This window comes from Crocuta crocuta, unplaced genomic scaffold (genome assembly GCF_008692635.1).
Source record: "Crocuta crocuta isolate KB4526 unplaced genomic scaffold, BGI_CrCroc_1.0 scaffold70, whole genome shotgun sequence".
In the NCBI taxonomy this organism is placed as follows: domain Eukaryota; kingdom Metazoa; phylum Chordata; class Mammalia; order Carnivora; family Hyaenidae; genus Crocuta; species Crocuta crocuta.
The window spans coordinates 511,148-520,779 of NW_027528417.1; the positions used below are offsets into that span (position 1 = coordinate 511,148).

The window sequence follows — 9,632 nt, forward strand, 5'->3', positions numbered from 1 at the left end:
GATGACTTTTTAGAACACAGCCCCCCCCCCTTACCGCCGGCTGTTCCCACCTTGGATGCTCATTGGCAGCACCCACCAGCCCCCTCCCCCCCAGTGGGGTCTGGAGTGGAGCCTGGGCATCAGTGCCCTGGACCCAGATCTGCCCAGGTGAGGCCAACAGGCTGCAGGCTCAAGGGTAGCCTTTCTCTGTCCCAGGAGGGCTCCCTGATCCCCGACCGTGAACGGCCCGGACCCGCTGTGTGACCTCAGCCCCCCTTTGCCCTGCCCCCCACCCCCGCCGCCCCCGGCTCAGGGAAGAACTATGCAGAATCCCAGAAGCGTGCAGGCCCCGTGGCGTCCGAACCGCAGAGCCCACCCCCAGGCAGACAGCTCTTGTCTGTTCTCTTGAAAGAAAGTCGACCGTGACTGTTCTCTCTTTAATTTCCTTCCTTGTCGCGGAGGTGGCCGCCAGGAGGGGGGTCAGTGCGTCCAGCTTTCCAAGCCTTAAAATGCAATATCCTAAACACGCAGGGTTTGTAATTCATTTCAGGCCTGTCTCTGGGCGCGTTTATATACAAAATTACCTTCATAACAATTGGGTGACCTTGCTGATAATCACGGTGCTGACAGCAGAGCCAGCGGCCGGTGACCGGAGCCGCCTGCCGGTCCCTTCTCTCCGCGCCTCTCTTTCCTCAGCCTGTCCTCTTGCGTGTCTGCCCCTTCCGCCCTCATATTTGCTCTCTGCTCTGAGTGACCTCAGTATAGATCCCAAGTATTTTTCCTTATTCATGATTCCAGATGGGACTTAGTGTCTCAGCCTGAGCCTAAAACTCCAAAGCAAAGCTGGCTGTCAGCTGTTACTGGTACAAGCCTTGCGCCTCGGCCGCCAAACACCTGGTACCGGAAACATTCTCTCCCTGCTTTGTGGTGCGGCCTCCGTGGGCAGAGGCCAGTTAGAAGCCACGGCCGGTGCGGGGGGGGCCTGCCCTGTTCACCGGCCTGGCCACCGTCGCTGGGTGTGCCCTTCCCAGCGCCGTGGGCAGCGCGTGACGCGAGGGAAGGGGTCCCCGAGCGGCTGCCCGAAGGCCGGGCTGAGGCGCGTTGGCCAGCCGCCCCCAGGCCTCGGCCCTGGCTCCACGCGGCACCGGGAGCACGTGGAACAGCACCAGCCCGGAACCGGACGGGCCCGAGCCAAGACGCTGCCTCTGCCCCCTGACCAGTCCTGCGCTTGGGCAAACTTCTCCACCCCAGCCCCAGTCTCCTCGCGCGAGGGAGAGAATGCACATGTTGTCCGGGCCGCGTGGCAGAGCTTAATAATCACTCTTATTTTGACTGATCTTCATGGAGTGATTTTATGTGCCAGGCCTGACGCTGATCCCTTAGCACGAGGAGACTGAGGTGCAGGACAGCTGAAGTCCCACCCAGGACCCCATAGAGCAGGGGAGGCACTGGCACGGACCCAGTTAGTGCCTGAAGGGTTGGGGCAGGCGGCTCCAAAGCTCAGGCTCTCAAGTTCATCTCTGCAAGGCTCTGCCGGCACGCTGCTGACCCTGGACCCTGGACCCTGGACCCCAGCAAGCACGCTGCTGACCCTGGACCCTGGACCCCACCAAGCACGCTGCTGTCCCTGGACCCTGGACCCTGGACCCCACCAAGCACTCTGTTGTCACTGGACCCTGGACCCCAGCAAGCACGCTGCTGACCCTGGACCCTGGACCCTGGACCCCAGCAAGCACGCTGCTGACCCTGGACCCTGGACCCCAGCAAGCACGCTGCTGTCCCTGGACCCTGGACCCCACCAAGCACGCTGCTGACCCTGGACCCCAGCAAGCACGCTGCTTTCCCTGGACCCTGGACCCTGGACCCCAGCAAGCATTCCGGGCCCTCCCTACATGCACCTGCAGACTCAGGTCAGCCCTTCCTGACATCAGCAGCCCAGCGTCTTCCATGGGCACCAGGGTAGGTAAGAGAAAGGGAAGGGAAGGGAAGCGGAGGTCACGGCTAGGAGCCAGAGAGTGGGCACAAAGGCCCGGCCTGGGTAATGAGCAAGTAAAGGACTCCCCTACTCCCATCACTTGCCAGGAGCCGGAGAGGTTGAACTAACTGGGGAGTAAAAGCGTTGTCAGGGCGCCATCTGCTGGACCAGGTGCTCATTGCAATGAATTTGCGGCAAAACCAGATGGAGTTTCCAGCCTGGCGGGAGACCTGGCCAGCAGTGCTGAGACCTGTTGAAGCCAGATCCTGGGTCTTCTGTGATCATCAGGATATAGTTCTCTTCTGTGCGAAGCAGCAGCTTCCCTGGAATAGATGTAAAAGTCCTGCGTCCCTGACTCTCATGAACGCAGATTCCACCTTCCCCGTTGGACCCAAAGGGACTTTTCATTGCTTGGTTTTGGCTTCTGTAGGTGAGGGAGCATTTTTGACCCATAGAAATGGACCCAAGCCACCTCTTAGAGACTCATACAGACATACATAAAGTACCATGCGAACCACTGCAAAATGCAACGTTAAATATCATGTTTGTCATGATGTGAACATGTATTTGGTGGTTCACAGTGAGAAGCTCACAGATATTAAAAAAGGAAGGGCAGGTATGTAAAGTCACTCATTGTGTCCCTGGCAGTAGATTGTCAGCTCCTTTAGGGCCAGACCTCCGTCTTACATCCTATAAATTCAGTCACAAATGTGTAACCAAGGATCACATGCAAAAGACCCTCCCTGCCTTCAGAGAGCCCACAGTCTTTGGAAGAACTGACAGGCTGTGATAATGACTGTAACAGAGCATGAGAGGGTCTGTGCGATTACACAGAAGGGGGGTCTTCTTGCCCGACCGTGATGGGGTGTCAGGGGGAGAAGGAGTTTGCTGTAGAAGGATTTTGTCCTTCATTTTTTTTAACGTTTATTTTTGAGAGAAGAAAGCACAAGTGGGGGAGGGGCAGAGAGAGAGGGAGACAGAGGACCTGAGAGCACAGAGCCCGACGTGGGGCTCGAACCCACAAACCGTGAGATCATGACGTAAGCCGAAGTTGGATGCTTAGCCGACTGAGCCCCCCAGGCGCCCCGTCTTCATTTTTAGTAACTTCACTTGACCATCAGCCTTGACCTCTGTTCTCTGGTAGCCGCTCATCACCCGTTAGGGATCTGACAGAATCATAGACGGCTCCCTGACGACGCATCCCCATGAAAACCTTGGTTGTGGTCAAGCGTCAGAACCATTCAAGACAGTGGGGTCAGGATCCACGCTTCCTGTGCCCTTGGAACGGGGGGAGGGGCTCACAGCTCAGCGCCACCTGTGTGTCTGTGAACGTGGCCGCCCTCCACGCCAGACCCTGCCCTCCATGACGCGAGGGAGCACGGTGGTCGGCTTCCTACTTCGCTCTCTTGCTCCCCAATTTTGCCCAAGCGGTTGGCGGGAGGAAAAGCCCAGGCACTCCTGAACAGCCGTCCTGCACCCCCCAAACCACATTCACCCCACGGCAAACACGCGCCGGCTTCCAGGTCTGTTTCAGCTCCGGTGTCACCGTCAACAGGCCGTTAACTGCCCTCGGGTGCACGCGGTCTCGGGGGCACTGGGCAAACCCCCGGTGTTCTCAGCAGAGTGCGATAAGGCACGAGGAAGCGGAGAGGAGGCCCAGGGCCCCCAGCCCAGCCTGGACTAGGGGGTTCCCACAAGCCACGGCCTGTTTGAATTGAGTGCACACAGGAAGTCAGGGCCTGGTAAGCTGGGGAGGGTAGCTCATCGGGCCCTGGGCCGGTTAACCTGAGTGTCGTATGGGAAGGCAGGTCTGAGGCCCGTCATCGCCTGTCTTCACAAGGATGGAAGGCACGTTGTGACCCCGGGTATACATCTTAGCGTTTCCAGAATTATTTTGCAAACCCGTCTTCCTCCCAGGTCAGCCTCCCCTCTGGGGGGAAGGAGAAGCAGTTTGCGATAACTCTTCCTGAACCAGAACTCGCTTGCCCCATCGTCACCAAAAAAAGTGTGCCAGATGGCCTGTGTCTGCAGACTCAGGGGTCCCGGCCGGGCCTGCAAACATGGGGGTGCTGGACCTGACCCTCGGCCGTCTCTGTGTTTGTTCTCACACTGGTTAACCATCCCGCGGGGTGAGGCTACCCGTACGATGCCTGCTTCCCAAATGCCAGCCGTGATGCTCATTGCCGTCGCCCAAACGTCCGGCACTGGCTCTGCTCTTTTTCTTTGTCCTTCGTGGATCCCTTTTTAAGCCCCTACATGTTAGGCATTTCCTGTGTGCAGGACAAGGCTCAGTGTCCGCACCTCTCTGGAAGTTAGGGCCTCTGGCCAAGGTGTGGGGGCAGAGGCGGTGGCGGAGGCCGCGCCCAGCCGAGTCCTCACCTAGCTCCAGCCGCCGCGGGGCGCTGCCCACCTGCTCTCCCAGGACACTCGCCGTTTCCTTCTAACCTTACACCTGGGTGGAGGGACACGTCCCAAGTGCAGCGTTTCTCCCTGGAAGGGAAGGCAGTGCGGCTGTTGGCGCTGAGCTCTGCCAGCAGGGGGAGACGGAGCGCCCGGCCCCGGAGGGTGCCCGGCCCCGGCAGGTGCCCGGCCCCAGCAGTAGAACTTTGTTTCCCCAGCTGGTCACAGGGGCTTGGAGGGGCTCCCCGGGTCCCTCCTCGCTGTATCAACACGGAAAGAGCAAACTCAACCGCCAGGGAAAGATCATTCCTTCATGAAATGACCAAGGGAAAAATTGGCCTCTTTCTGTTTGATGAAACTCTAAATACAGAGAACAAACTGAGGGTTGATTGGGGGGGGCACGTGGGGGATGGGCACGGAGGAGGGCACTCGCTGGGATGAGCACTGGGTGTTGTATGTAAGCGATGAGTCACGGAATCGACCCACGAAACCGAGAGCACGCTGCATACGCTTGACCATAAATTATATACATACATTATATATATGTATATATATGTGATTCTTTGTAACATTCGTAACATACGCATGTTTGTATATATGTTGTAGCCTATGCATGTGATACAGTTCAAACATGTTTCCCCCTCAGGCGTTTGAAATCTTTCCAGCACTTCTTAGGTAACAGTTTCTACCCTCTTCCCCCGCCACCTGCGGTAGCAATTATGCGGTGCTGTAGAAACTCTCAGGTTTGGGGGCCTCCAGGGGATGCTTTCCGCCGCCGCTGCCTCTCCGACACGTCCCAGGAGGCCTGGCCACCTTGCAGCAGAGCAAGCAGGGCACCGTCCCTACCGTCAGCTTTGAGGCCTCTGCCAAGGACAAGCCGGCCCGCCGATCATGCCTGCTCCGCGCCGTGTCGCGCACCAGAAAGCGCGAGGCTGTCCCCCCGGGGGCTGCCGCTCAGTTCACCCCGTCCCTCTCTTCTCTCCGCAGCGGTCCCAGTCTGCGTTCTCACTCAGCAGAGAAGATGCCCCGAAGACCGCGTCCCTGGAGGCTGCGTCGGGGCCGCCGGGGGGCCGGGCCCAGCCGCCGAGGGAGGAGGCGGCCTCGCCCATCTGGAAGAGCGTGGACAGGCTGGACGACACAGGTGCGTGGCTTAAGCAGCACGGGGCTGGCCCGAGGATCTCCGAGGTGCCGTCCGGGGGCTTCCTGGCCACCGAGTGGCCGCCCGGCTCCTCCTGCGCCGGCCCGAGTGGGCGTGTGCCCGTGTGGGGCAGCCGAGCCACCGAGTCCGAGGCCTCCAGCCCAGGGCCCACCTAGGACGTGGTCACGCTTTCCCCGCGGCCGTTTCCTGCGGGGACCGTGGGACCGGGGGCTCCTGGGCGGGGACTGCATGGCCACGCTTCAGCCCCTGTCGCACGTGGGCCGGGAGACCATGCCTCGCGCAGGCCAGAAACGCTAACCCCCCCACCTGCGCGGCACCCCAGCGCTCCACAGGGTCTAGGTCCCCGCGTGGGCTGGTTCTCTGACACCTGACACATTAGGTAGGGGCACCCTCTGTTCTCTGACACCTGACACATTAGGTAGGGGCACCCTCTGCTCTACAGGGAACCCAGACATTCGGGCGGCTCAACACAATGGTGTCATCTCACCACACACCAGCACAGTGCAGTGACCCGGCTGCGGGAGGCCTTCGGAGGCCAGAGGCTCCTGCTTTGTGGCTCCGCTCTGCTCCGTGGCCTCTGGGTCTTCTGCTCGGTCCTTCACGTGGGCCAGCGGATGGAGGAAGAGAGAACTCAGTGCCCCCGCTCCCTGACCGCCTCACAGGGATCGGCCCCCCGCTCCCTGACGGCCTCACACGGAACGGCCCCCCGCTCCCTGACCGCCTCACACGGAATGGCCCCCCGCTCCCTGACCGCCTCATAGAGAATGGTCCTCACCATTTTCATCCCCAGACCACAGGCGAGGACTGTCACCCAGCCCCGCATTGAGGCTCAAACACATCCCAACAGCGTAGCTCGGCCGTGAGAGGGGCTCTGAGGGACGGCTATCATCCCCGCCACACCTGAGGTCGGCATGCTGCCCATGCTTTCTGCTCCTTCTTCTAGAAGGTTCCCATCCCTGCACAGAGCATGAACTTAACCTCACCAGAGACTCAACATCCATGACACACAGTCCCTCATAAACCCTCAAGTCACATAATCCTTCCCAGTGAAGAGGCTCAAAGTAGCTGAGTCACTTTCCCGAAGTCACACCTCCAAAGGCTGTGAGGTGCTGGGAACCACGTGGGTAATAGGCGAGGGCCATGGGCGCCTGGTCCTGGGCCCATGACTGACTGTCCAAGTCAAGTACTCACTTCACCCTGGCACGGGCCCATTCTTTCCTCACCCGGATACACGTATGGGAGCTGGGCGCGCTGTCCTCACAGGAAGAAGCCACAAAAGGATCCTTAGCTCCCATTATATGTCGGGTGTGGAGTCCTTTTCTGAACAACCACCACAAAAATTGGCAGCAAAATAGTTGCCTTAGAAATACGCTTCTAAAGATTGTGCTATCAATTCTACTCTCTAAGGGAAAAATTGAACTGGCAGCTATTTAAACAAATTCCAGTGTTTGCCCAGGGCAAAGAACCGCCACCAATGCAGTGTTTTCTACAGTCATTCTAGAACTTTTCCAAAACAGGCCGCTTCCATGTGCACCTTGTAGTAGAACCCATGGGTACAACCTGCAGAGACTTCAGTGAAACACATGAAATGTTCTTGCTTTCTGTATATGGTTTTGGTTTTATAAGTGCATTCTTCCGTTTAAGAATTTTTTTAATGTTTATTTATTTTTGAGAGGGAGAGAGACAGAGGTGAGCAGGGGAGGGTCAGAGAGAGAGAGGGAGACACAGAATCTGAAGCAGGCTCCAGGCTCTGAGCTGTCAGCACAGAGCCCGAGGTGGGGCTCGAACCCACGAACCATGAGATCATGACCTGAGCCGAAGTTAGACGCTTAACCGACTGAGCCACTCAGGCACCTCCCACATCCTTCCATTTTAAGTAAGCTTTTCTTTCCCTTCCTCCTGCTCCCCAGCATATCTGTTCATTCATTCATATTCTTTCCTTCATTATCTCTCACCAGGGACTGAAAGTTCCCACAGAGAAGGGACTCTAAAAATTCCACAAGGCATATGAGGATGTCATATAATAGATCTTCAATAAACAGTCATAACTAACTTTTTAAAATCCTCTACATTGTACAGGGTCCATCTGCAGGCACTATTTCATTCACTCCCCCAGGGTCATTATCTTGTGAGGGACAGTGAGGGTGAACGACTTGTTCAAGATCTCACAGCTAATGTGGCCAAACCCACACACCACGGCCTCAGCTTTGCAGGCTCTTTCAACGACTGCATGATAATAAGTGTCCCCCTCCCCCGCTCCATAAAACCAAACAGATAACAGCAACAACAAAGAGCCTTTCAAAATCCACATGTAACACACGGATACATTAGAAGATACTCTGAAAACTTCTGGCAAAGACTCCGTTTCATGAAATAGTTGCCTGCTGAATTATGACATTCCAAATAAATTTGGAAAATATTTGAATTTTCAAAATGTGACTTTTTTTTTACCTAATTTTCTGTAAAATAAAGCACCCATATTGTAATTTATCAGTTGTATGTAAACAAAATTTAGGGCCGCCTGGGTGGCTCAGTCAGTTAAATGTCTGACTTCGGCTCAGGTCATGATCTCACGGTTCATGGGTTCGAGCCCTGCATCAGGCTCTTGCTGACAGCTCAGATCCTGGAGCTGCTTCCGATTCTGTGTCTCCTCCTCTCTCTCTCTGCCCCTCCCCTGCTTGTGCTCTGTGTTTTTCTCTCTTAACAATGAATAAACGTTAAAAAATTTAAAAACATAATTTAGTTCAACAATATCACACACAAGACTTCATACTCAAAAAATCCATGCATCCCTCAGGATGGAGATTTAAAATTCCAAGCACAGAAAGCACTTAATGTAGAAAACTGCTGGGTTTTCTGCGGAATGTTCAGCCTTGACATGCAGAGGTGTCCAGGCAACCCCAGAGCCGTTGAGGGACGTCTGATATGTTTAGCGGGAAGTAGATTGTCCCCAGGGGCATTGCCCCATCTCAGCAGAGCAGAAGTGGAGACCAGCGGAGACCCAGAGGTGGACGGCATCGGAGGTTAATGTCCACGGGGGTATTTTCAGCATTTCTGTTTGTGCCTCAGGGGCAGGTTGCCTCCAGAGCGTACTAATCCGCGGTTGGGGTCAGCCGTAGGGGTGCCGTGGGCTGAGTAAACCACAGCTGGTCCACTTTGAGCCTTGGCAGTGCTGACAGTCTGTGGGGTCTCTCTTAACATGTTTTCCCCTTCTCGGCCTTGACCGATCGTCCTCTGTACGCACAGCGTGTGATCGGTGCTGGGAAACAACGGCCAGGGGACGGCCCCTGCTCTCGGGTCGCTGCCTGGCGATGTGGGGAGAGGACGGAGGGGCGCAGGATGCCCAGTGTGCACTCCCGGAGGACTAAGCGAATGTGGCCCCGGAGCCCAGGCGCGGCTTTGGGGGCTCCAGCCACGCAGCCCACAGCCAGGTTTTCCTGGGGTTGGGCATTCAGGGGCCCGCTGTGCTGTCGCCGAGATAAAAACTGGTCACCTTCCAGCTTCCTCAGAGGAACGCGGGAAATGGGATTGTAAAAGGCAGAAGAGAGGAGCCAGCAGCCAGCCAGAGGGTGGGNGAGCCCGACACAGCGGCCTTCTCAGGGCTGTCTGTCAGGCCCCAGGAGAGGCTGCAGGCGGCAGGGCTCCCTGACTGGCACAAGAGCAGTCTTGCGCCTGCAGCCTGTGGGTGCCCGTGTTCCCTAACAAGTCGTCTATACAAGCCCAAGACAGGTTCCAGAACTGCTCGGGGCCTGGAGGTGGGGCAGCCAAGAAGACACAACCTGTGGTCGGGGTTGAGGCAGGGCAGGGGTGAGGGGTGGACATCTCAGAAAACAAACTCCAGTGTAGTTGCAGATGGGCGTCATCTCATTTAATCCGCACACCCAGCGGCGAGCTATGAGCTGCAGCAAGGCCGAGAGGCTCTCGCGCTTTCTGCCCAGGCCCCCTGACTCCACGGCCTCCGCTCTTCCCTCTGCGCCAGAGCGGCCTGGAGAGGCAGCAGGTGCAGCCCCAGCCGCAGGGACCGCAGGGAGGAGGGCGCGGTCATGGTCATGGGCGCGGTCAAGGTCAGGGGCGCGATCCGCCAGATCACAGATGGGGTCATGGAATGGGCCGGACAGG

The 9,632-nt window shown here is 57.3% G+C and overlaps 1 protein-coding gene across 1 annotated transcript in view; it reads left to right on the forward strand.

The window, feature by feature from the left end:
- MYRIP (myosin VIIA and Rab interacting protein) overlaps positions 1-9,632 on the forward strand; it is a 263,471-nt gene that overhangs the window by 191,315 nt on the left and 62,524 nt on the right. Inside the window, exon 8 of the mRNA XM_077754495.1 lies at positions 5,342-5,495. Coding sequence (XP_077610621.1) covers positions 5,342-5,495 — 154 coding nt within the window. The remainder of the gene's footprint in view (positions 1-5,341; positions 5,496-9,632) is intronic.